General features: G+C 40.5%; 1 protein-coding gene across 1 annotated transcript in view; it reads right to left on the reverse strand.

Annotated features, from left to right (window-relative positions):
- PLA2R1 (phospholipase A2 receptor 1) overlaps window positions 1-25,789 on the reverse strand; it is a 113,142-nt gene that overhangs the window by 70,182 nt on the left and 17,171 nt on the right. Inside the window, 7 exon segments of the mRNA XM_084891505.1 lie at window positions 557-714; window positions 2,037-2,231; window positions 6,062-6,205; window positions 6,864-6,977; window positions 12,345-12,518; window positions 20,698-20,871; window positions 23,577-23,957. Coding sequence (XP_084747631.1) covers window positions 557-714; window positions 2,037-2,231; window positions 6,062-6,205; window positions 6,864-6,977; window positions 12,345-12,518; window positions 20,698-20,871; window positions 23,577-23,957 — 1,340 coding nt within the window.

Raw genomic sequence — 25,789 nt, forward strand, 5'->3', positions numbered from 1 at the left:
CCCCTCTCTTCCTCTCTGTAAAAAATCAATAAAATATATTTTTTTAAAAATGTAAATTAGATTTTGCCCTCCATTTCTTTGAAGCTTGAGAGTGCTTCCTATCCTGGATCCATAAACCACACATTTTTGCATTCCTCTTGCCCCATCTCCTGCCACCCCCTCACCCTTCACATCTTTTCGCCACACTGGCTTTTCGGATTATCAAATATGGCAAGCCTTGGCCTGCCGTTGGGCTTTTGCACAAACCACCCTGACTGGAATGTTATTCTCCCTGCTCTTCAAGAGGGTTTTCGTTGTTGTTCTCTAAGTCCCAGCTTACATGTCATGTCTTCAGAGAGCCTTCCCTGGCAATCCCATCTGAAGTAGCTGCCCCAACCATCATGTCCCCCGTTTCCTCAGAGCCATCATGACAACTGTCACCACCCTGTTTTCCCTGTGGTACACGGTTACTGGCCAGCAAGGAAGTTCCGTGAGGAGCAGGGACTGTGCGTTCTGGTGGAGGCGGCCTTCCATACAAGTCCAGCAAAGGGAGCATTGAACAAACAAATAAACTTACAGATTCCTCAGCTGAGACACATAACTGGCTTCTATTTGGAAAAATTTGGGGCTCATGTGTATGCCAATTAGTAAAGGTGACTGAAGAGCCATTAGACCATTCAAAGGAAACAGGAGTTTTATTGCTGCTTAAACCAATCCATGTTTCGGATGCATTTTCTGTAAGAAACAAATATAAACTACTTAAAGGAATCCTATTATATGCAAAGGAGATAATGCACTGGGATTATTACCAAAATATACCACTTTGCAAGGGATTTCTTCATGTGATGAAACCTGTTTAAGTCTTGGTAAAAATACCAGCTTAAACCTTTTCCCCTACACTGTGCTAGCTGACCTGCTTGATACCGGCGTTAGCCGTGAGGCAGAGTGGGAGGTACAGCCTACGCCAGGACAATGCTTAAAAACCAGTCAGACTGCTGGGACTCTAGATCCTGCTACTGGAAGGAGAGTAGATCTGGAAAGTTTGTCTTTGTTTCTGCCTACAAAAAGGAAAAACAGGAAGGTCTATTGGATTAGGTAAAGGCACACACAAAATAACTTTTAATGGTAGTCTAGCTTTATGATACATTTCGTTCTTTCTTTTTTTTTTTTTTTTTTTTTTTTTTTTCCCCAGGAAAAAAGGAGCGGAAACTTTTAAAAGCATGGAAATAGGAGCAATGGGGTTGCCCGAGACAGAAATAAAATTTGACAGCCCAGGTTGGGTGAAAGACCCCATGTGGCTGAGGGATATGCCCAAGTGCTGCTATTGATATGGAGGCAGCCACAGGATTCTTTAAACACCAATGGGAAAGATGAGGAGAAATGACAGAGTCATTTCTTTGTTTTCACCCTAAATTAAAATCTAACTTGAAAAATTCCTCAGAATAGAGTCTGGAGATTTTTATTTTCATTTAAAAAATTTACTCTAAGTCAATGGTTTTAATATTTCCTGGCAGAACTCTATATTAAATCCATGACATAGATAGAGGCAGATTCCTTTTGATGAACTAAAGCTGGGTGAAGGTCTGGAAACCTGGAACTCCCAAACATGTCACGAAGCTTGAAAAGCACCACACAAAATAAATTATCTATTTTCACTGGCTGAAGTTATTTTAATACAATTATTTTTCTAACCAATTCCTTTTAGTGCTTAGATTATATGACCACAGCATATTATTGCTATTCAGTGGCCATAGAGCTAAATTATAGGTTTAGGGTTTTTTATTAGAAGTTTCAAGAAACAACATTTGCCCCTTAAAAAAAAAAAAAAAATATATATATATATATATATATATATATATATATATATATATATATGATGTGAGATATTACAAAGTTTCTGAGCATGTATTTTGTAAAAATCTAATGATTTTTCACTTCTGGATATTATTTAGAAACTTCAGATATATATGCCACAAATAAGCACTTTTAAATACCTTAATTTAAAAGTTACTATATTGTATCTCATACCTCTTAAATCAAAGACATTTGGCACTCACCATCTCCAAGGAGGGTTACAAGAAGCTCCACCTCCGCTAACGAAGCTATGTCCATCAATGTACTGTTATCAGACTGGCAAGAATGCAAAGCCTCATTCCAGGTCTTTCCTTCTTTCTGAAGTTTATAGCAATTCTGATTGTGGGGATTCCAGCCGGGCTCACAGTGGGTAGCATAGTATTTCCAAGCATCTTTTTCTTTTTAAAACAGCAACATAAACAAAAACAATTTCATTTCCCACATTTAAAAAAACATTACTCATTACTCTTGATATAAATATTGTTTTTAATATAAGAATAAATATAAGTGATGACATCAGAATATGATTAAAATTTTGAGAAACAGAAAAATGAAACAATAGCATGAATTATAGGATTCCAGGTCTTCAGAGTTGAGAAGGACCCAATCTATGAGCCAGACCTAATGGATCCCAGTGCTTCATTTTCCAGATGTGCTTTCTAAAGCACAAAGAGGTAAGGGGACTTGGCAAAGGTCAGGTAGCCAAAGCTGAGAGTCAGGGCTAGGTATAAAATTTACCAGTTATAGATCTCTATTTTTTAAAAAAATCTTTTCACACTGAAAAAGGGCTGTTAGGAACCATAATTTAAATTATATTTTATATACAGTACTGGCCTGCAGGATCAGGCCAAAATTGGCTCTCTGACATTCCCCAGGGGGTCCCAGAGAGCACAGGCCAGGCCGAGGGACCCCATTGGTGCATGATCGGGGTTGGGGAGGTAGGCGGGAGGTTGGCCAGCCAGGGAGGGACCGTGGAAGGGTCCGGGGTGTGTCCAGCCCATCTCACTCAGTCCTAATTGGCTGAACCCCAGCAGCAAGCTCACCTACTGGTCGAAACATCTTTCCCTGGTCGTCAATGCATGTCATAGTGTCTGGCCAACTGTCTGCCCTCTGGTGTCAGTGCATGTCATAGCAAGCTTGTTGAATGACCTTAGCATATCATTAGCATATTATGCTTTGATTGGTTGAACGGCCGACTAGATGACCAGACACTTAGCATATTAGATTTTTATTATATAGGATGTCGGTGGGGATAGATATTTATCCTGGGCTGAAAAGAGTCAGAAGTTCTGGCCAATTCCTCTAGAGCAGAGATGACAAGTAGCTTTTATCTCAAGGGTAGGGTGAGTGCCTATGGCATCCCTCTGGATTCTTAGGAATGCTGGGTTAGAAATAGAGGAAAATGGTGTCATGATGTTTTGAGATTAGAGGGAAAGGAAGGGGTGTGCATGGCAAGTTTGGACTCTTTTCTTCCAGGAGCTTGTCCCCAACCTGGTGACAGCATCTTTATTTTATTAACCACAACTGAGTGCCTCCCTTAAGCACTAATTTAATTAGTTGCGATTCCACTGTAGTATGGGAAACAACCTTCTTTTTAAATTGCTTTTAGGGCCTTAGCTGAATTGGCTCAGCGGATAGAGCATCCACCTGAATCGAACCAGGACCCTGTGGATGGAAGGGTCCTGGTTTGATTCAGGTTAAGGACACATACCTCATTTGCAGGCTCCTCCCCAGCCGGCTCTAGTGGGACATGTGCCGGAGGCAACCAATCGATGTTTCTCTCTGTCTTTCCCTCTCCCTTCCACTCTCTCTAAAAAAAAAAATCAATGAAAAATATCCTTGGGTGAGGATTGGAAACAAAAAAAAAAAGAAAAAGAAAAAATTATTTTCAGGGCTCTGGCAGCAATTAGCATCACAGTTGAAGATTGTAGAAACTTTTAGTATCATCTACCAAGTGGTTTTCAACCTAAAAAATAATGTCAGAGACCCTCTTCTAAATATGGGACCTTAAGTTTCACTTGAAAGGTAAGATAAAAAGACAAAAAAGGAGCTTCTCCAAAGAACTCTTATCATATATACATAACCCATGGACACACAGCAGTGTGGTGGAGGTCTGGGGCAGGATTGCAGGGGCGGGCTAGCAGGGGTCAATGGGAAACAAAAGGGGACATATGTAATACTTTTAACAGTAAATATTTTTTTAAAACTAAAACAAACAAAACAAAAACCGCAGCTTCTCCGATTGAAGCGAAGGTAGACTCAAGCAAAGAACCTGGAACGCAGGATCCTGGAATGCAGTTTGAAAACGCTGGAACGGATCATCAAAAGGACTTGTTGAACTTGAAACAACAGTTATTAATCCAAACAAATTTAGCTTAACTGCCCTCATTTCTGGTCTCTGGCCTCAGTTATTAGATCAGGGGAGTAGATAAAACAAGAAAAAAAGGGGAGTAGGAGGGAGTGCAAGAAGCCATAAGAATGAACAAATAAAGAAGGAAGAAATGGAAAAAGGAAAATGATAGGAAGGGAAGAAGGGTATGAGCAATTTCAGCACATTATTGAAACAATGAAAAATGTCTCAACACAAAACAAAGGCACAATGCTTCTTCTGTCTGCCCCCGAACTCTACAATAGCCTGAGACTTAGCTGTGTAAAGAAATTTAGAAAGTTAAGGCCTGGTTGTAAGGAATAATATTTTAAAATGATAATTCAGCTTGTTATTTTAAATCTAGAGTTGTTTCTGATTATTCTGGTAATGATTCTTTTAACAATGGCTAGGTTTTAATCTCTGCTTTTTAAGTTAAGACATTAATTCCCACAGAAACTAAAAAGAGGTAATAGACCTTCAACAGACAGAAATAATTGGATGTCCAGGTACTAGATTGTAATTAGGTAGTATTCAAGTTACACCTAAAGTTTTGCATGTTATTTCAGGAGGATGTCTTATTATTTAGAGCTATAGCGTGTGATAGAAAATCAATGAAGCAAAGAATTTTCTAAAACTGTTTTCTAATTTACATTTAATTTCTAGGACAACTATCAATAAAACTCAAAATTAGAAGAGAAAAGGAAGCTTTTTAAACACAGAATGATTAAGAACGCAAATTTTTTAAAAAGAGAGGAAGAAGCCGAAGCTGGTTTGGCTCAGTGGTAGAGTGTCGGTCTGCGGACTGCAAGGTCCCGGGTTCGATCCCAGTCAGGGGCATGTACGTTGGTTGCAGGCACATCCCCAGTAGAGGGTGTGCAAGAGGCAGCTGGTCGATGTTTCTCTCTCATCGACGTTTCTAGCTCTCTATCTCTCTCCCTTCCTCTCTGTAAAAAAATCAATAAAATATATATTTAAAAAAATAATAATAAAAAAGAAAATGCTTAGGTTTTCAAATGCTTAGGTTACTCTGCTTTAGTTTTTAGTAAAAACCTAAATGCATGTATTAAATTCATGGTGCCTTTAGAACAACCATGTCAAACTCAAAGGCTAACACAGGCTTAAGTTTATGTGGGCCACAAAAACAACAACTTAAATTTTCATAGAAACAGGTTTATTTCGATTGAGACATGTTGAATACAAAGGGCTGAAATAAATGAGTAATCATTAACATAAAACCATAGAACATTTTAATAAAAATTAATATTTTTTCTTAAACATAATTAACTTACCAGACACTGAATAACTGCACAAATTAATAAGAGTAACACAAATAAACCTATTTTTCTTGTTCTCTGAAAGCGAAATATTTCCTGTTGCACACACCAAACAAGTCAGTCCAAGACTAATTACACAGCAATCGGCTTCTAAAATATTTGCTGCTAGTATTAGTGGAGAGAAATGGTGTGCCTGCGTGTAAGGTGCATAAGGGAAATGAATGCAGCACGCTTATAGTAATCAGTCATGAGCAAACGTAGTAGTTCGTTATTAATAATTATGTACAACAGGATATTGTAAAAATTAAGTTACGAAATTTTTGTTAAAACGTTTCTTACATACCATTGTATTGGCTGGGCCACAAAAATATTTGTTGTGGGCCACATATGGCCCACGTGCTTCGAGTTTGACGTGCTTGCTTTAGAATAACAAATATTATCTTGTTGTACATTTTTAATCCTACCAATACAAAACTAACCTTAGCTAAGTTTAAATTATGAATTATTAGCAAAAATGGAGGACTTTGACTATATTGAAAGGACAAGTAAGCAACTCATAAGAGAAACTCAGAATGAAAACACTTACCCACTACTTCCTGATCAGAGTGGTTTAAGTATTTTTCACAGATGTAAGGTAAGGTGGCCTCACAGTCCCGAACTCTCCAGGCATTTGCCATAAATGGATTAAATGTCCCACAGCGATATTCAACAAATGGCTCAAAACTTATTTCTGAAAATACAGTGTTTGTGTAGTTTATGTTAGAAGCAAAAGCAGTCAGTATAATCTATTGTATATTGAAATGTAGCCTTAGCATCCACGATACATTCCTTCTCTCTGACATAGACGTTAAATCCTTTAAGACCTTATATTTGTGATTTTGCAGTTGAAGTCCAGACATGACAATGAAATGATTTTCCAAAGTTGGCAATAGTGGATTTTATTGTTGTTAAAGCAGAGAAATGTTTTGCTCTTTGTGGCTATTTTTAAAACAGCTGACTAGAATTTTGGCTCTGACCCAGATCTTCTTGCAACCCTCACTAAATACACAGCTTCCCTTTTTGGCCTCCATTTTCTTATCTGGAAAACCCTTACGGGAATTAAGTCAGGTTTAACATTTCTTTGTAAGCCACTTTCAAAAAAGTTTTTACATTTCATATGGGGGTAAGTGCTAAGTGATACTTTCAAATAATCTACTTAACATATTTAAATATTAGTTCTTTTTATCTTAGAGTTAATTTTGAATACTCTGTATGCAATTGTTTTAACAGCACATATACCAGATATACGTGGGAAATACTTCTGTTTCAGGCTGCCACCTGATGATGCCACCTGAGTCAGGCTGTGGGATGATGCCACCTGTTGAAGGTAAATAAAATGCCGCGGGTACCTGGATTCCAGTTCAGATGGCTGAGTGGGGTTCTGTCGGACCACTGCCAGCCAGCATTTTCATCCAGCTGGTTTAGACCCATCCACACCGCCAGCGTTTCACCCCTTAAGTGCTCTGAAATGAAGAGAAATTAGTTTTAAAAAGATCAATGTTACGTTTCTTTCTTGTTTTTCTATTCCTGGAACAGAGTCATAAATTAACACCAGCCGATGACAGGAAGGGTTTAAGTGCTACTAACCCCACTCTGGTGCTTCAGAGTAAAGAAGCCAGCCTTGTCCAGCTGGTGTGGCTCAGTGAGTGAGCATTGACCCATGAACCAGGAGGTCACAGTGATTCCCAGTCAGGGCACATGCCTGAGTTGTGGACTAGATCCCCAGTAGGGGGCATGCAGAGGCAACCAATCAATGACTTTCTCTCATTAATGTCTCTCTCTCTCTCTCTCTCTCTCTCTCTCTCTCTCTCTCTCTCTCTCTCTCTCTCCTCCCTCCCTCTCCCTCTCCCTTCCTCTCTGAAGTCAATAAAAACATGAAGAAGAAGAAGAAGAAGAAGAAGAAGAAGAAGAAGAAGAAGAAGAAGAAGAAGAAGAAGAAGAAGAAGAAGAAGCCGCTGCCAGCCTCGCCTTGTCTTGAGGAACAATCAGTCTCCTGGAGGCTCACTGAGATGTATGTAAGCACTAGAGATGCTGCCTCTCAGTAGTTGTCAATCCATCCGAGTGCATGGTTACGACTCTGAGACCATTTCATTTGTGTGCACTTAGGGTTGCAGAGGGTGATGGTGAGTGTCCAGGGCCACTCCCAGAAAAACTTTCTTTGCTCCCCACATGTGACTGGAGACTTCAGCTTGGAGACTTAATTCCTATATGTCAGGACTCCAGCTGAGGAGTCTAGATCCAGGTGACCAAAGGACCCAGAGGGATCCGTAGCAGGTTGGAACGTAAGGGCCATGCATAAAGCAAATGATTCTTCAACTTGGGGTGAAAAGTGTTTCGGTCAGGCTGGCTCTGTGGCCCCTACTCCTTCCTACCCACTGTGCCACAACCCCTCAGGTTTTAAGTTGACGCCATTTTGGTTATAAATGCTATGTATAAACATGTGCATCGACACATATTTTGATCTTCAAATTAAAATTGAAGAATTAATGGAAATATTTCTTGTTTTTTCTTCTTTTTGTGCACTTGAATTAAAAAAATTATTCTAGAATAAACATGTACTACTTGTACTATAAAATATGGGGTTTGGGGAGACAGTGTGAAAAACATTTAGTGAAAGTGGCTAATTTTGTGACACTTTCAAATATTGCCACTTAATTTTATTTATTTATGTATTTATTTATTTACTTTGTAACATGGTTAATGTAGTATATAAATTTTAGTTGTACAGCATTACAATTTGATATCTGTTATTGCATACTTACCATCAAAAGTCTAGTTTCTATCCATCATCCATATTTCACTTTCTTTTTCCTTTTAATCTTTTCATCTATAAAGGAGAGCCTTGTTCTCTCATAGTCCATCTGCTTTGGAACCCAATTTATTTTGCATCAAATGTAGGCGCCCTGCCCAAGACTGAGACCCTGACAGATAAGAGTTGTATAATAAATAGGGTGGCTCCCTGTCCCAATTTGCCTTGAAAGCTCAAGGTCTATGTTATGTTGTTAGCTCCCGAGTAATGATGAATCACAGTTGCTTTTACCCTCAAAAGAGTCTCAGTCTGGATGATCCATTGCACAGTCACCCAGGTTATAGGAGTCAGTGTATTCACTTAACAAGGCTGCAGCATCCTCTGTGGTTGGCCATTTCAATATAATATTATATTTAATATTTCAATATAATATTTCAACTGGAAGAATCTAACACAATTAGGAAGGAGAAAAAGGTGCTTTATAATTTTGAGAGCCCAGAAATCACTAAACAGAAATAGCATAACATTCATGGGCCCTGCCCTTCCAAACTCCTGAGGCATTAACGTGGAATCTCTTTCTAATGCTGATTAGTTCAGTCCTTTCAGTGCCATTGTTTGATTAAGTCATATATTGATGGCAGAGGGCAGAATGGAAGATGGATGGACAAGATGGAGAAATTTTCACATTTCATATGGTGTAAGTGCCAAGTCATATTTTCAAATAATCTACTTAAAATATTTAAATATTAGTTATTCTTACTAGAGTTAATTTTGATACCCTCTGTGCAATTGTTTTAACAATACACATAAAAAATCATTGTGTAATTTATAATCTTGTTTATAAGTATCAAAACAGTCTATTTTACTTTAAGACTAAATTGATTCATAATTCTATAGCACATGTGTCAAACACAAGGCCCGCGGGCCAAATCCAGCCCGCCAGGCCTTGCAATGTGGCCCGCACCGCGCTGTCATCACTGCACTCCGCTGTCAGTTTATGACATTGTCAGTTTATGACTGTTCAGTAAACCATTCGGCCCGCGATTTAGGCTGGATTTTAGATTTTGGCCCCTTCTCTGATTGAGTTCGACACCCCTATTCTATAGTAACAAACTCAAACCTAAATTCCTTTGGGTAGCTCTTGGCATTTGTGAAAGCTTAGGTAATCCCATATATCATAGTTAGTGTTCATCAGTGATAGTAGCCTGTTCTCATCATTAAAAAACCCCTTGATCAGAATAGGCTTCTCCATTTATGAACAGACTTCTGTTTTCCTAAACAATCCCCCGTCTAATTATAGAATTGTGGTATTTAAATAAAAATCTCTGACATATTTTTAAATTGTTATTTAAGTTAGATGAGCAAGTCCAAACCCTCTTATTAGAAATACTGACAGTGAAAATAGGTAACAATTGTAATTCACAAGTAGTATGCAAAATTTTCTATGAAAATCATTACAATCTAACAATGACTTTGGAAATGGTGTTTTTCTAAAATGTGATTCATTCAAATCAATTTCAATGATGACTTCACTTTTGCACGTCTGTGAGGAAAGGAGCAGGCATGCATTTTTCATGGATTTGTTACAATCTTTCTGGAAGATATTAGTGACTTCTCCAAACCTTGTAGGGGTGTCGAACTCAATCAGAGAAGGGGCCAAAATCTAAAATCCAGCCTAAATCGCGGGCCGAATGGTTTACTGAACAGTCATAAACTGACAATGTCATAAACTGACAGCAAAGTGCAATGATGACAGCGCGGTGCGGGCCACATTGCAAGGCCTGGCGGGCTGGATTTGGCCCGCGGGCCTTGTGTTTGACACATGTGCCTTAAAGCATGCTTCCACTTCCACCCAGTGAATCTACTTCTACAAAGATCCTAAATAATAAAGAGGTGATATGCAAATTGACCCTCATGCTCTCACACAAGATGACCGCCCCCATGTGGTCAAAGATGGCTGCCACAAGATGGCCAGGAGGGGAGGGCAGTTGGGGGGGTGGGTACTAGGCCATCAAGGATAGCAGTTAAGGGCAACCAGGCCAGGAAGGGAGGGCAGTTAGGGGCAACCAGGCCTGCAGGGGAGTGCAGTTGGGGACGACTGGACCAGCAGGGGAGGGCAGTTAGGGACAACTGGACCAGTAGGGGAGGGCAGTTGGGGGTGACTGGATCTGCAGGGGAGGGCAGTTGGGGCAATTGGGCCAGCAGGGAAGGGTATTTGGGGTGACCGGGCTGACAGGGGAGTGGTTAGGGGGTGATCAGGATGGCAGGCAGGCAAGCGGTTGGGAACCAGCAGTCCCAGATTGTGCTGGTTTAGGTCCGATCCCACAGTCAGACATCACCTGAAGGGTCTCAGATTGGAGAGGGTGCAGGCTGAGGACACCCCCTCCCCAGTGCACAAATTTCATTAACCGGGCCTCTAGTAGAGAAATAATTAAAGAACTACACACAAAGGTATGTGCAGGTATAGTTTATACTAGCAACAAATAAATAAAATAAAATAAATAATTGTATCTATCTATTCCTATCTATGTATATCTATGTTTTTAGAGATGGAAAGATGTTCATTATATTAAAATAAGTAAATTAAGTATAATACCAAACTGTGTGTATGGTACTTAAATGGTTAACACATGAGTGTTTGTTATATGTAAGTTATATGAAGATGTTAGTTTTCTAAAATTTTCTAAAATTTCACATGCATTATAACATGTATTCCATATCGCCAAGTGGTAAGTATTATTATTAACTAGAGGCCTGGTGCAAGAAATTCATGCACTTGGGGGGGGGGGGGGCTCAGCCTGGCCTGTGCCCTCTCACAGTCCGGGAGCCCTTAGGGGATGTCCAAATGATGGTTCTGGCCTGCTGGAGCGGGCCTAAGCTGGCAGTCAGACATCCTTAGCGCTGCTGCAGAGAGGGGAGAGGCTCCTGCCACCACCACTGCACCTGCCAGTCATGAGCCCAGCTTCTGGTTGAATGGTGCTCCCCCTGTGGAAGCCTACTGACCACCAGGGGGCAGTTCCTGCATTGAGCATCTGCCCCCTGGTGATCAATGCACACAATAGTGACCAGTCAGTCCATCGTTCAGTCAATTTGCATATTAGCCTTTTATTATATAGGATTCCATTTGATAGAAGGAAGTGGAGGCACTTGCTTAGGTAGCCTTGCTAGTAAGTGGTAGAGGCAGGATTCAAACCCAAGGAGATGGCTCTTTGGTCCCTGCTCCTAACCTTAGAGTTAATAGAGGTGCTTCCTATTTTTTTTCAATACAGTTTTTCAGAAATACATGTATATATGCATGTATTTTATGTGTTAGCTAAAATACGTGGTTCCATCTGAATTGTGGAATTATGGGAGACTTGTTTTTCTTTCTATATACATAGAAATTTAAAATTTAAAATTTATTCTAGAATAGAATAAACATATACTACATATGCAATAAAATTTGAAAAAGGTGTCAGTCACTATTAATGAAAATAATTAATTTTGTGACATTTTCAGATGTTTCCAATTTTTTTAAAGCTGTTTGTGCATATACACAAACTCATTTAATCTTTAAAGGAGACGAGGGAGAGAGTTTAGGTGATAAGTGAAACACAACACCCAGCTCATAATCTCAACTCATTTGACATTTTATTCTCCTATACTATTAGTTACCATGTGTGTGCCTTTGCTTTTCCAACCAAATTTTAAATTCTTTGCAATCCACCAGGCCTACTACATACTGCACAGTGAGTAACAGGAAAGATTTTACTTAATAAATTACTTGATTATTTATTAATGGGAACTAAACAGCTAAGATCTCTAGCAGAGCAGGGATTTGTACTTAATGTCCAAGTCTCCCAGATTCACTTGCTTTACTGCAAGCTCTGACTCCCTTGCTGGGGCCTCAGCTTCTCTTCTACAAGGGTGAGAAAATAAGGAACACTGGGTGCCAAATGGAATGGCCTGGGTGTGAATTTGGACCATATTAATAAATGAAAAATATTTCCCATGGAACACCCTCCCCAGAATATATCTTTGCATATGTGGACATAATTGTTAACAATCATTTAAATTGTATCAATATCAATGTCCTACTTACTCCTTATGAAACTTTCTTCAGCCTCATCTGCAATACTTAGTAAAGCGCCACCTTGCATCTGGCATGACGAATGTGCCTCTCTCCAGGAGAGAGAAGAAAGCAGGTTGAATTGGTAGCAAATGTGTGCATCAAGATCCTTCTCCCAGTCAGCATCGCAACCCATTTCTGCTGATGCTGGAAACAAAAGCCATCAAACCATTAGCTGTAATTTTTTTCTCTAGAAGGCCATATGCTTCTAAGAGGAATTTGAAATGGAATCATTCCAAACTGCAGCCTCTAAAACTTCTGTATTTTATTGATTCCTGATTAGGTCTCTAGGATGAAATCTGCATTTGTATCCCATTGGTACTTTACGGTTATACTCATTCAAGATTTAAAGGAACTTCTAGAAATTATCAATAAAGAAGCTCTGATCCTTTTGGGGAAAGAAAAGAAGGCATTTTTAAGAGAAGGAAATAGAAGTGAAGAATTTGTGAAAGTAACATCTGAGTCCTTTAACAAGTAATCATTTAGAGCTTTATACTGAAAGCTGTATGACTGTAAAGGTTTATTTGAGGTAGATGCAAGTGTGATTTCAAAAGGCTTCCCCCGCCAAAACCAAAATGTGAGAGGAAATGAAAGGGATACAGTTGACATATGAGTCTATAGAGAACACAGTTTTCACATAAACACCGAGAACAGGAAAACCGATATTTAATTTTATAAAGTTCTTTCAGCCAAAAGGAAGAAAAGCACTTATAAAACATTGACCAACAATTGCATAGTATGTTTAAAAGTAAATTTAATAAAGATAAAATGTGGGTCTAAAATCTGAAATTTATTGAAAATGAAGACCTAATTTGAATACTTTTGCTAAAGGTTTAAACCAAAACCCAAGGTGAACTAAGCAGCTACAATAATTAGCTGAAATAATTTTAAAAAATAATTATCTGAAATCAAACTCAGCCAAAGAATTTCACAATGTAGAAAACATGACCCATGCTACAGCATGAGTGTAAGTGATGGACAACAATCTGCTAAAACCTAGAACAGCCTTTCCGCAAGTGTGATCCGCAGAATAGTACAACTTCAAGAGCTCCCCAGGGAGATCCAGGACCTCATGCCTGTGTAGATAGCCTTCTGTAAGAAATTCATAATGTACATTCGCTTCTTAAAGGCTCTGAGAAGAAAGAGCTTAACTTTATTTCAGTATATTTCAGACTTATCTGACAATGAGTTCTTTTTTTTGTTTGCTTTCTTTTTCCCACTGTAATAGTCAGATATCCTTGCTAATGTGGAAAGTTTGTTCCATGTCTGTTTGCCACATGCTTTCCCCAGAACTGTGTTGGTAAACCATAAGTTGTCAAAGCACTAATTACATCCAAGGTTGTCTGAAGAGTTTCTTTTTAAAAAAATATATATATATATTTTGTTGATTTTTTTACAGAGAGGATGTGAGAGGGTAGAAAGCTAGAAACATCGATAAGAGAGAATCATCGACCCCCACCGGGAATGTGCCCACAACCAACGTACATGCCCTTGACTGGAATCGAACCTGGGACCTTTCAGTCCATAGGCCGACACTCTATCCACTGAGCCAAATAGGTTTTTCGGCTAGAGTTTCTTGACTGATACGTGTATTTATAGAAAGATGCAAGATTGTAGGAGGGTAGAAAACAAGGCTACCACCAAGTAAAACAACTGCAGAAAAGTAAGAGAAAGAAAGGACATTTTCAGGCACCATCTTGCCCTGCCTGGTGGCTGAAATGTCTGAGTCCTTAAAGATTGTTTTCTGTTAAAATGTTAGGCCATCCCCAGCTGGACAGCACACTCTGCATTATCAGACAGGAGCTCACCCTGTGACAGCTGAGGCTCTGAGGGAGGATGTTTACAAGGCAAGTGTGCATAACCATCATTTAGCCAGCTTGTAAAAAAACTTGCAGATTCCTTGTTTTCTGAATCAGGAGGTCAGGAACTCGCATTAAACGCATTCCTGATTTTCAGGCAGATGGTGCATGAAGCAAGCACCAGCCTAAAAGAAAAACTCAAAGCACTTCCCAGGAGGGCAGGTCGGAGTAGCCTTCTGTACTAGAAGGTGGGTAAGATGTGAGAAGGGGAGTTGTAGGGAGAGGATGTCAGAAGTCCTGGGAATAGGAATGGAGACCACTCCTGCCCAGGGTAAAGATTCTACAATAAGTCTTAATTATAAGCCTCCGGGCCGAAGCCATATCATGATAAGAAAAGGTCTAGAGTCTAGGATACTTCAATTGATCGTATCCTAGTTTTGTCCTCTCAATAAGACAGAGATGGAGCTATATGGACACAGTCTTTTGTAGTGACCTGATTGAATTCTACTATACCTTTAAGTTTAAGGCTTAAACAGCTAAGTTAGAGGCTTGCTAGTGATCCCGTATGTGCGTAAATGATATAGCCGGTTTTCTTCAATTTCTCTTGGTTTTGGATTATCTGTGCAAATCCTTAAGGTTAATCAAAAGGAAAGTTCCAATCAAATGTTTGCAACAGGTGTCTGTAATCTCCTAACAAGTTCATTTGGTTTTAACTAAAAAATAAGAATTTCTTCTTTTGTACAGGCAGACAAGGTCCTTTCTCTGTTTCTTTATGTGGGCTGCGGCCCAGTCACCCCACAAATCTTACTGGAGGTTGTACTGTAACAAGTGGAATGGAAATGCCACCCGGGACCAGGGTGCTGTGATGTGCTGCCCGGCTCTCCCTTCAGGACGGAAGGCCTTACTTCCCCAGATGCCAGGAGAGACCTCTCAACGACGTTAAGCCTTCTTCAAGGACTGCCTTGGCTGAACAGTTTCTTTGCCTGATGTCACTCTCCCTTCCCAAAGGCAGCCGGCTAACCCTGATTGAGCAGTGCAGGGTGTGAGTCCTCTCTCTTCCCAACACAGGGCACATCCACCTTGAGGACACCTCAGAGGGTCAGTCCAGCCTGCATTCCCATCTTGCTCTCTTCCCTTCCTTTCCATAGGTGGTTATCCGTAGAACAACCCCCCAACAAACCTCCTGAAGGTTCATCTCTGCCTCAGAGACCTCTCCCTGGGGAGCCACTTGGCCCAGACTCCCCTCTTGGCCTAGGGTCCTTGCATCTATTTATTTTTAGTCTTTGCTTCTTCATATATAATCTCCCTTCCCAAGGCTCTGAAAATGCAAGATGGAAGGATGGTGTCTAACCCATATTTATCTTGAAACATTCAAATATAAGGGCTAGGATTATGTTATATTTCTTTGCACCTTTGGTTATCTTTATATAAGGGAAACAACTGTGTTGTGTGTGTGTGTGTGTGTGTGTGTGTGTGTGTGTGTATATATATATATATATATATATATATATATATATATATATATATCACAGTAGTGGATTATATATATATGTATATATATTTGAATCTCCTACCATTTGGGGGAAAATTACCAAAATCTTTTGCATGATGCTATAAATAAGTGATTTTCCTCCTTTCAAAATACACCTCTCTTGTAATGAACTGAGGTATATTTCTGTCAGCACTGATTTTATCATAGATTACGACTGAGATGTAGCCACTTTTCCTTGTCTATTAATATGTTTTATTTTTCTTCCTTAAGAACACAGCTTTGCCATTGTCCCTGGCATATTATCTTGTTCCTGATCTTAGGGAGAAAGCATTCAGTCTTTTATCATTAATTATGCTGTTTGTGGGTTTGTTTGTTTTTAAAAATAGATTCTCCTTATTACTTGAGGACATTCCATTCTGTTCCTAGGATGTCTGTATGTGTGTGTGTGTTCATAAAAGTGTGGAAATTTTGTCAAATGTTTTCTGTATCAGTAGATGATCATGTGGCTTTTGACCTTTATCTTATTGATATGGGTATTACTTTAATTGGTTTCTGACCTTTATCTTACTGATATGGGTAGGACTTTAATTGGTTTCTGACAATCTTGCATTCTTGGGATAAATTCTTCTTGGTAACGGTGTGCAACAAATCTTTTTATATGTTGTTGAGTTCTGTTTGCTATACTTGGTTGAAGATTTTTGCATTGATATTCATAAGAAATGTTGGTCTGTAGCTTTCTTTTCTTGTAATATCTTTGTCTGGTTTTGGCATCAGGGTAATAGTGGCCTCAAAGAATGAATTGGACAGTGTTCCCTCCTTTTCCATTTCCACATTTACCCTTTAATTTCAATCAGGCAACTAGAAGATATCCTGTCAAGGCCATCAGTGACTTCCATATTGCCAAATCCAGCAAACACTTCCTTTCGGGCCTTGTCAAATCGGGCCCTTCAGCAGCATGTGAGCACCCTCCCTCTCCTTGCCACAATACGTTCTTGACTTCACATGCCTGGTGACCTTTCTACCTCCTAGCCACCTCTTCTTCGTCTCCTTTACTGGTTCTACTTAAACTAAATGTTTAGGTTTTAAGACTTGGCCCAAGTCTCCTTCCTTTTTATTTTATACATGCTCTAGAATATTTTACCCATTCTCATAAACCACTTCCCTATAACTTTCAAATGTATAAAGACCTTTATGTCTAACTGCCTAGTCCACATTTTTACAGGCTTGATTCACATATAACATGTCCCAACCTGAATGCTTGGTTTTCTCTTCCAAATCTGTATTGGCAATGAACTTATCTATGCATATCAGAAAGTTGTGATCCAAATTAACACCCCACTTTCCACTTTCTCCTCCAAGTCTGTCCTTACTAATGAGAGTCCAACTCCTGGTTAAAAACCTACAAGTACATTTTTAAGCCTGATCATAAGCAATTACAAAAGCTTTACCTGGCAGGCCTCATGAGGGAAAGCTATTCTCCCCACATGAGACTTCATACATAGCCAAGTTCAAGGGCACTCAAATAATTCCAGAGGTTGATATCCTAAAAATGTATCAGACTAACTGCATGAGTTTCCAGCTGTGTATGATATTCAACCAAGAGGGACTAGTATGACACAAATTGCTTTGAAAGAAACCCAGAGAGTTTCCTATACAGGGGTGTGCAAAAGTAGGTTTGTATGGAAAATAGTACAATAATTAATAAATAATAATATAAGAATAAGCTGTGTTTTGTGTACTCACAACTGCAAACCTACTATTGCCTGCTCCTATATGCCATCCTTGTTCCTGAAGACCTATAGTGACAGGTGTTTGATCACACCCTTCACTGCTAGTGTGTTTGTGTTTATTAATGCTACACTTAAATTTTGCTCTCTTACTATCAACTTTTTTTAAAAAAAAGGCAGCATCATTTTACATTGAGATACTAAAAAGAAAATCCATGTAAGAAAGAGGAACTACAGAAGTACAAATCTTTACTTTATTCCACTCACTCTGCCTTAACCATTTGTTGATCCTACTGAAAGAGCTATCAGGTCATTCAAATTTCAGTCACTAACACATTACTTTGAGTTATGTGGGGCAGAAATACTATGTCAAAACCTAAACTCTGCACAGGAACAAAAAATAACAAGAAAGGAAGAACTCTGGTACTATAATTCAGCATTATACAAATAAACATGCTCTCTGCTGGTTGTGGTAAAGGTCAGGAGAGCTGGAATCTGGCAGGCTGTAAAGCAGAGGAAGCTTTGAGCTGTAGGAAGCTGAACAAATAGATAGTCTTGTGAGTGAGAAGCCTAGAGCATCACTAAACCAAGGAATGTAGGGATTACATGCACATATACCTGCATGCAAGCATTCAGATTCAGTTAGAAAAGACTGATGATCTGACAGTATTTTCAGTATGAAATATTTTCATGCTGGTTGTTAAACTGCTGTCCTGAGTTGCTTGAGTGTGCTTTGCTACCTTAGCCTCCTTTGTACTGTCCTGGGACATCATTATTGGTTAAAAGTGACAAAGGATGGTGACAGTGTTCTTTGCAGAACATCAAGGAGATATTGTACTTAAAAAGAAAAAAAAAAGAAAAAAAGAAAAGTCCCACCCCATCCAGTTTGGCTCAGTGGACAGAAAACTGTAGTGGATGAGCCTGTAGACTGAAGGGTTCTGGGTTTGATTCCGGTCAAGGGCACATATCTCAGTTGCATGCAGGAGGTAACCTATTGATGTGTCTCTCTCACACCGATGCTTCTCTATCTCTCTATCTCTTCCTTTCTCTTCCACTCTCTATAAAAATCAATGGAAAAATATCCTCTGGTGAGGATTACCTGCTCCTCCCCCGAAGTCCTTACTATTAGGATCATGTGAAATATATGTTACGGTTTTTGGTATTGGTTTATTTTTAATAAGGAAATTTATTAGGGATGGAAATGGAAAGAGAAGCTGATACAAACAATATGACCTCTAATGCAAGAACCCAAGGAATGTAGGGATTACATGCACATATACCTGCATGCAAGCATTCAGATTCAGTTAGAAAAGACTGATGATCTGACAGTATTTTCAGTATGAAATATTTTCATGCTGGTTATTAAGCTGCTGTCCTGAGTTGCTTGAGTGTGCTTTGCTACCTTAGCCTCCTTTGTACTTTCCTCTCCTCCTCATTTCCTCATAATCCAGCAGCTAAGGGGTTAATATCAGCAGCAGGAAACTGGGATTCTTAACTTCCACTTTAAGGTCTCCACTCAGACTGGTCAATAGCTCATATCATATTTATTGTTTAATGTCGTAAGACCATCCTAGTATATTGATGCATGTTGCATAGAATTACCTCCATATTATTTTTGACTGATGAAGAATTATCTGCAGCAGGATCACCTTGGGCACTTGTCAAAAATGCAGATACTTGGGTACCACCCACTGGACCCACTGTGTCTCTGGGAGGGGGCTAGGATATGCATTTTTAACTCTCCCCCAGGTGGTTCTAGACTATCATATCAACTATAGTCTGCATTTTCTAGCACAGAGCAAATCTGTCTTACATCTAGATGCCAAGTTCTTTGAAGGGAGGGTCTTAAGTCCTAATACTCTTAGTATTTACCACTATGCTTACCTACTTTAGTGCTATTGACAGACAATAAAGAGGAAGGGTTATTGGTTCAGAAGTGCATGCTGGAAGAATAAGTTAGGTTTGATGATGACAATAACGATGATATGGCTTACATGTGCCGTGTCCTATCATAAGTGTCTTAGATGCATCATCTAATTGTTTCCTCTCAATAATCCTAATAGTACTGCTATTTTCTCCATTTTGTGGCAGGAAACTGAAACTTAACATCTCATCATTGGGAAGAAGGACTCCAATATTGGTCTGTCTGATTTTAATGCCTAAACTTTTTCTTATTCCCTAAGCCATACTGGCTCTTGGGTCACAAAACAATTCTACTTATCTATCAGATTATTTGGAGTTAATCTCTTCAGTTTGCTTTTGTTTCAATTTATTTGCTGTATTTTATTACATGTGGGAAGGGGAAGGTAGGCATAGAAGATGAGGAGATTATAAAAACTACTAGAGGCCTGATGCACCAAGATTCATGCAAGAATGGGCCTTCCTTCCCCTGGCCGCCTTTCTGCCTTCCCACACTGCCCAGAGGCTTGGAGCAACTGGGGTGGTGCAGAAAACCATCTTTGTTGGGTTAATTTGCACATTCACTCCTGATTGGCTGGTGGGTGTTGCAAAGGTACGGTTGATTTGCATCTTGTTTTTTTGTTAGTGTAGATACTCTGACTTGCAGGAACCGAGGTGAAGGAAATTGAATATAGAAAGTAGATGATTATATATATATATATTACCCAATACTTAGGAACCATTGTAAACATTTTATGTAAGTTAAATAAATTAGTAAAGTACTAACTGATAAAAAAAAAAAAGTTAGAATATTGCAAATGTCACTGGACCTTGAAAGTCAGGTTATGAAAGGAAAAGGTTTTGAGGTTATACCTAGAAATCGAGTAATAAGAAAAGGGAATCAAGATGAGAACACATAGTGAAGAAATAATGAGAACAACTGCCATTTTTAGAAAGTTCGTCAAGGGCCCAGCTAATGTCTGGACTTGATGATAGCAAGACAAGCAGTCTGGACTTGGAGAAATTAAGACACCTTATGAAAGAGAGTGGACTGAAAGGATAACTGAGCTTTATACATGCTCAGGTTTGCTTTTAAGTATTTTGCCAGAAGCTGGGGTTAATGAGATCACAGGGTATGGCCATTTGATTCTGGTTAAAGCATCCTTATACACTAAGCTTAATGAAGAATGGCTAATTAACATCTTTTGAATATAAAGAAAAAGGAATAGGCATCAGGATTGTCCTTTCAAAGCAAGAAACAAACACAGAATCAAGTCTGGATAAATGGAATCAGAGTGCTTATTCAGAGTTCAGTATATCAATCCCTGTGCTTTCCTTTAGATACAGGTAACTCTCCAATCATCCTTGATTCATTCATGATAGAGGGGGAAGAGGAGATTCACTCTTACTGGGATCTGGGCAAAATCCCCATTTTTCGTCTCTTTCGTATCGGCTGGTTGTGGCACACCACAACAGGTTGTCTTCCCGCCCTTCCCTGGTGCATTCGTGATGCCACTGGTGGTTATACTGGAAGGGAAACATGCATGGTGTCCCATGGGCGTTCCCTTTGAGTGTATACAAATCTAGGAAAGAAAAGGACAAAGTCAATAAGTATTATGCCAGCTTCATCTTTGGACACTATCATAGAGTGAATGCATTCTTTTCATAACTGAAAACCTACCGTGGGCAAAACTCTTGCTAGACCACAGAGAACCCTCAGGACCCCACTGTCCAGTGAGTGTAAATGTGCAAGGCCGAGTGTGGGTTCACAATGGTGTGTGTACCTATTCATGTCCTTGGGTATTCACTCTGGTGCACTACTATGGCAGCAACACATTTGTGAAAGGATGAGAAGGAAAATTTAATGGAGATTTTACTTTAAAATATCACCTATATCAGTGACCAGCATCTGAAACTCAAGAGCTTCACATGCCTTCATTAATTTATTCATCCAACAAATATTTATTGAGCATTTAATGTGCTGAGAGACAAAAAGAAAACAAATACAGAAGTAAACCTAATTTCAGGTAGTGATAAGTACCATGATGAAAAACAAGATAGGGTAGGAAGACAGAATGACTCTGTGTGTGTGTGTGTGTGTGTGTGTGTGTGTGAGAGAGAGAGAGAGAGAGAGAGAGAGAGAGAGAGAGAGAGAGGAGAGAAAGAGCATTATTTTGGATCAGGTGGTTAGTGAAGGCCTCTCTGAATAAGGACTGGGGGAAGCAAGTGCACAAATATTTGGAAAAGAGTTATCTGGCAGAAGGGGAACAGCATATATGAAGAACTTGCAACAAGACTTATGTGGGATGAATGCAGAGGGCCACGCAGGAGGGATAGGAGGTGGGGGCAGAAAAGTGGAGACTGTCCACTCATAGAGGCCAGCTCTGCCACATTATAAACTTTTCCCTTTACTTTGAGTGTAGTGGGAGGTCACTGTTGGGTTTTGGATGAGAAAGTCACATGATCAGATTTCCATTTTTAAAGAAAATCTGGGTGCCATATGACAAACAGAACCCATGCAGGGAGTGGGCAAAGAGGGATAACTAGCTGGGAGGCCTCTACAGTAATCTTGGAGACATGGCAGTGCCAAGGTACCTGCTGGCTGCTTTCCCAGAGCCTTTCAATAATCTGTCACCCTTGGCTTTAAGTAGGAAAGAACAGTTTTTCATGACTCACCTGGGGCTTTCTGTGGTGAAGGGGGATCAGGGCCACCCTTGAGTCACTAGGTCCTGGAGGAAAAGGCTGGCTGTGGAGACACCCACCCCTTTCCCACATTGGCAGGGGCTGGACTGAACTAACCCTGCATCGACCCTAGAGGTTAAGGCTCTTTAGAGACTATTGGAATTTCAGGACACATCCTCTTGCTTCTGTCCCTGCCTCCTACTCGCTCTTCCCTGCATGCACTGTGAGTGTGGGTATATGGCTAACATGTTAACATAAAGCCAAATGCCATGTTCTTCCTTAATTTGTAGACTGTTGGGAGAGCTGGTTTGTAGCACTTGCTCCACTGTAGTGAGTCCTGAAAATAACTTGTTTTTAGCCCTGTCTCGTTACTCATTTCTTGGAGATACATGAGAAAGTCCTGACATGGATTTTAAGAGTTCCTTGCTCTGCTTCCTAGGACTGGTATAAATCAGAGTTCTAAGAAAGATTTGCTCTTATTTAGGCATAATTCTACTGAGCACCATGAGGGCAGGGACCACATCTGTCTTGTTGGCCTTTTAAAGAATATGACTGACCCTGGGCCTGAGAAATAGTCAGTGTTTAATAAATGTGTGACAGAGGATGAATGGATGGATGAGAGAATGAAGAGCACTACCAAACAAAACCAGAGAAATGGGTTTAGGGTGTCCAAATTTAATATGTTGCATTCATTCATTCATTTATTTTAAAAATGCCAAATATCACAGAACTGTGAAAAAATAACCCTCCTCTTCCCCCCCCACCAAAAAAACAAAAAAACAAAAAACAAAACAAAAAAAACACCCACCATTATTTTCCATTCCCTAGCACACACTAAATAATCCCTAACAACAGTCTGTCTTTAAATGTCTCAATCTGACATCACATGGATGCCAGCAAGCATGGGAGGCACTGAGTGGCCTGCAGACACACTCCATCCCTGGGACTGAGTGTCTGCAACAGGAGAAATGGTGGCAGGAGAGGTTCTTATACTCATCCTGTCAAGTCATCAACTTCAAAAACCTTTTTTTCTACCTTAATTTTCTCTTTTCCTCTTGTTCTACCATGCTTTCTCCCCGTCCCAATGATGCCCAAAGGTAAGTGTTTTCTCCTCTGATAACTTTAACTTGTGAGAAATTCTGCTTCTTTAGGAGAATTTAGCACAACCCAAGACTCCAGTCATTTTTTACATTAAGTGAGTAAGCAACTACAAAGTATTTGGCAGAAGTCGCTTGAAGGCCTGAATGCTGTGTACCTCTTTCATATCATATACTAGAGGCCTGCAGGGGTGGGGTGGGGTGGGAGTGTCCCTCAGCCCAGCCTGCACCCTCTGCAAACTGGGACCCCTAAAGGAATGTCCGGCTGCCTATTTAGGCCCGATCCCTCCCTTGCAGGCCTTGTCCCTCCCAATCACCCTCTCCTGCTGGTCTGATCACCCACAACTGCCCTCCCCTGCTGGCCATCTTGTGTGTTGGAGTGATTGTCAATTTGCATATCACCTCTTTAGTATATAGGATTTTACAAATCTTGACTTACGGTAAACTTTCTAAATATTTTATTTCACGAGTACTTTGGTTTATATTTACATACAAATATATATTTTTACCTCTGTGCAGATATTGACAAATGCCTTCACCACCTGACATGTAGGCAATCCACTTATGAAGGTTTTTCCGGGAGGCCACCAGCGTGTTGTGCTTCACCTGCACCATGTACTGCAGCGGGCCAGTGATCACCTTCCTGCTACAGTGCCACCTCAAGGAAACGTGGATAGAATCACACTCATAGATACTCAATGGCTGCTCTGGGTCAGACAAATTCAGGCCCAGGCAACCGCTGCCTCCGATGTTAAAGAGGCCGTGGTTGGAAACCCATTTCCACATCATGTTCTTGTTTGGTGGTTTGCAGTTCTCCAGGGTCAGTACCGATTTGCCTGCTTGAATGCATTTCTTGAGGCTCTCACTTTGGATAATGAATATTCCTTTATCTGAAAGAGCAAAATAGAAGATGGGTATGAGTCTTTCATATATAATTACCTAGTATCATGAGGATGTGTAAGTTGTGAAATGTCACAATTGGCAGTCGTTGTTAACAGATCTGGAGTCGATGGGTGGGGTCCACCGGGAAGGTTTGTTTTTTCTCAAAACAGAGGAGTTTCTTAGGAAGCATAAATGGGTTCACTAGAGCTCATGGGAGATCCCTGACTTACCAGTAAAACCTCCTTGGCCCTACAGAAACAAAGGCTAACTGTTAGTCCACTCGAGAATTTTCTGATAGAGAAGGAGCTCTCCACAACTGGATAGAGAAGAGGCATTGGGAACAACACTCAAGGCTAAAGGGGAGGGCTGTGGGGTGCCCAGAAGTATGGTGACACTTAGGTTTTCTCCAGACAAGTGCCTGAATGTTAGAAACATGGCAGCATGTTTCAAGAGCCACAGAAATAGAAATTTCTACCATTAAAATCCTGCTGAAAACCCAAAGGACAGAGTCAAAGCGCTGCTTTGTGTCTTGACACAAAATGCCATGCTGGTGAGAAAAAAATACTTCTCCATGTTTGCTGTCTGTGCTGGATCGTTCAGGAGTCGAACAGTGGGGACATTTGCTATGGGATAGCCTCTTTGTAGGAGCATCCTTGTTGGGTGGGAATGGCCAGAGCAGATAGATGCCAGGAAACTAGCTGAGGCCACACACTGAGCTTCACAAAAGGTGTAAGAGCACCGTGTTGGCAGCAAAGGCACACAGGACACATGGAGATGTGCAAAAAGTAGTCATTTGTGATTGAGCTTTGAGCTTCCAACTCCCCAGAGCAGAAAGAGGCATCTGGGTGAGTTTTCTGGGGAAAAGCCGGCAGGGCCTGGAAAACACCTATTATAAACTAGAGGCCTGATGCACAGATTTGTGCACTGGTGGGATTCCTCAGTATAGCCTGCAGGGTTGGGGCCAAAACCAGCAGTCCAATGTCATCTGCCGCTTCTGCTCATCCCGGTCCCACTGTGCCTGTTGCTGCCTCCACTTGGAAGGCTTGCTGCTACTCTGCTGTGGTCTCTGGGCTGTGGCAGCCAGTGTGAGCCCTGAGTCTGGCGTCTGTCAGTCAGAGGAGCGGCGCCTCTGCTGTGAGGCAGCTCCTGCGTTGTGCATCTATCCCTGGTGGTCAGTGAGTGTCAAAGTGACTGTTCAACTGGTTGTTCAGTCGCTTAGGCTTTTATATATATAGACTAGAGTCCCAGTGCACGAATTTGTGCATCTGTGGGGTCCCTGGACTTGGCCTGAGAGATGGGACTGAAACTGGCTCCCTGACATACCCTGAGGGGTCCCAGATTGTGAGAGGACACAGGCCAGGCCGAGGGACCTACCAGCGCATGATCAAGGCTGAGGAGAGACCGTGGGAGGGTCCTGATCAGCCAGACCTCAGCAGCAAACCCTCTGGTGGTCAGTGCACATCATAGTGAACGGTTGAGTGGCCTTAGCGTAACATTAGGATATTATGCTTTGATTGGTTGAATGACTGGATGCTTAGCATATTAGGCTTTTATTATATAAGATAACAATTATGAACTTGTTCTCATGAAGGTGGACATCATATCTCACTTTTTAGTCTAAGCATGGACCGTCCTGAGCATGGTGATTAAACATGCTGGCAGGTGCTGCTTAGGCCCTGGTTGCTGAAGTCACTCAGCCCAGTGTCTGGTCAGGTCCAAGGGCTCTTTTGTTCTCCCATTAGCTAGGTTATTCTCTTATATTTTACTTCCTGTCCAATCTTCTACTATCTGAAGGGACATTATCAGGTTCCCTTAAAATAGTTGAAGTTTACAGCAAAGT

The sequence above is a fragment of the Pipistrellus hanaki genome (genome assembly GCF_964339955.1).
Source record: "Pipistrellus hanaki genome assembly, chromosome: 8".
Classification (NCBI taxonomy): domain Eukaryota; kingdom Metazoa; phylum Chordata; class Mammalia; order Chiroptera; family Vespertilionidae; genus Pipistrellus; species Pipistrellus hanaki.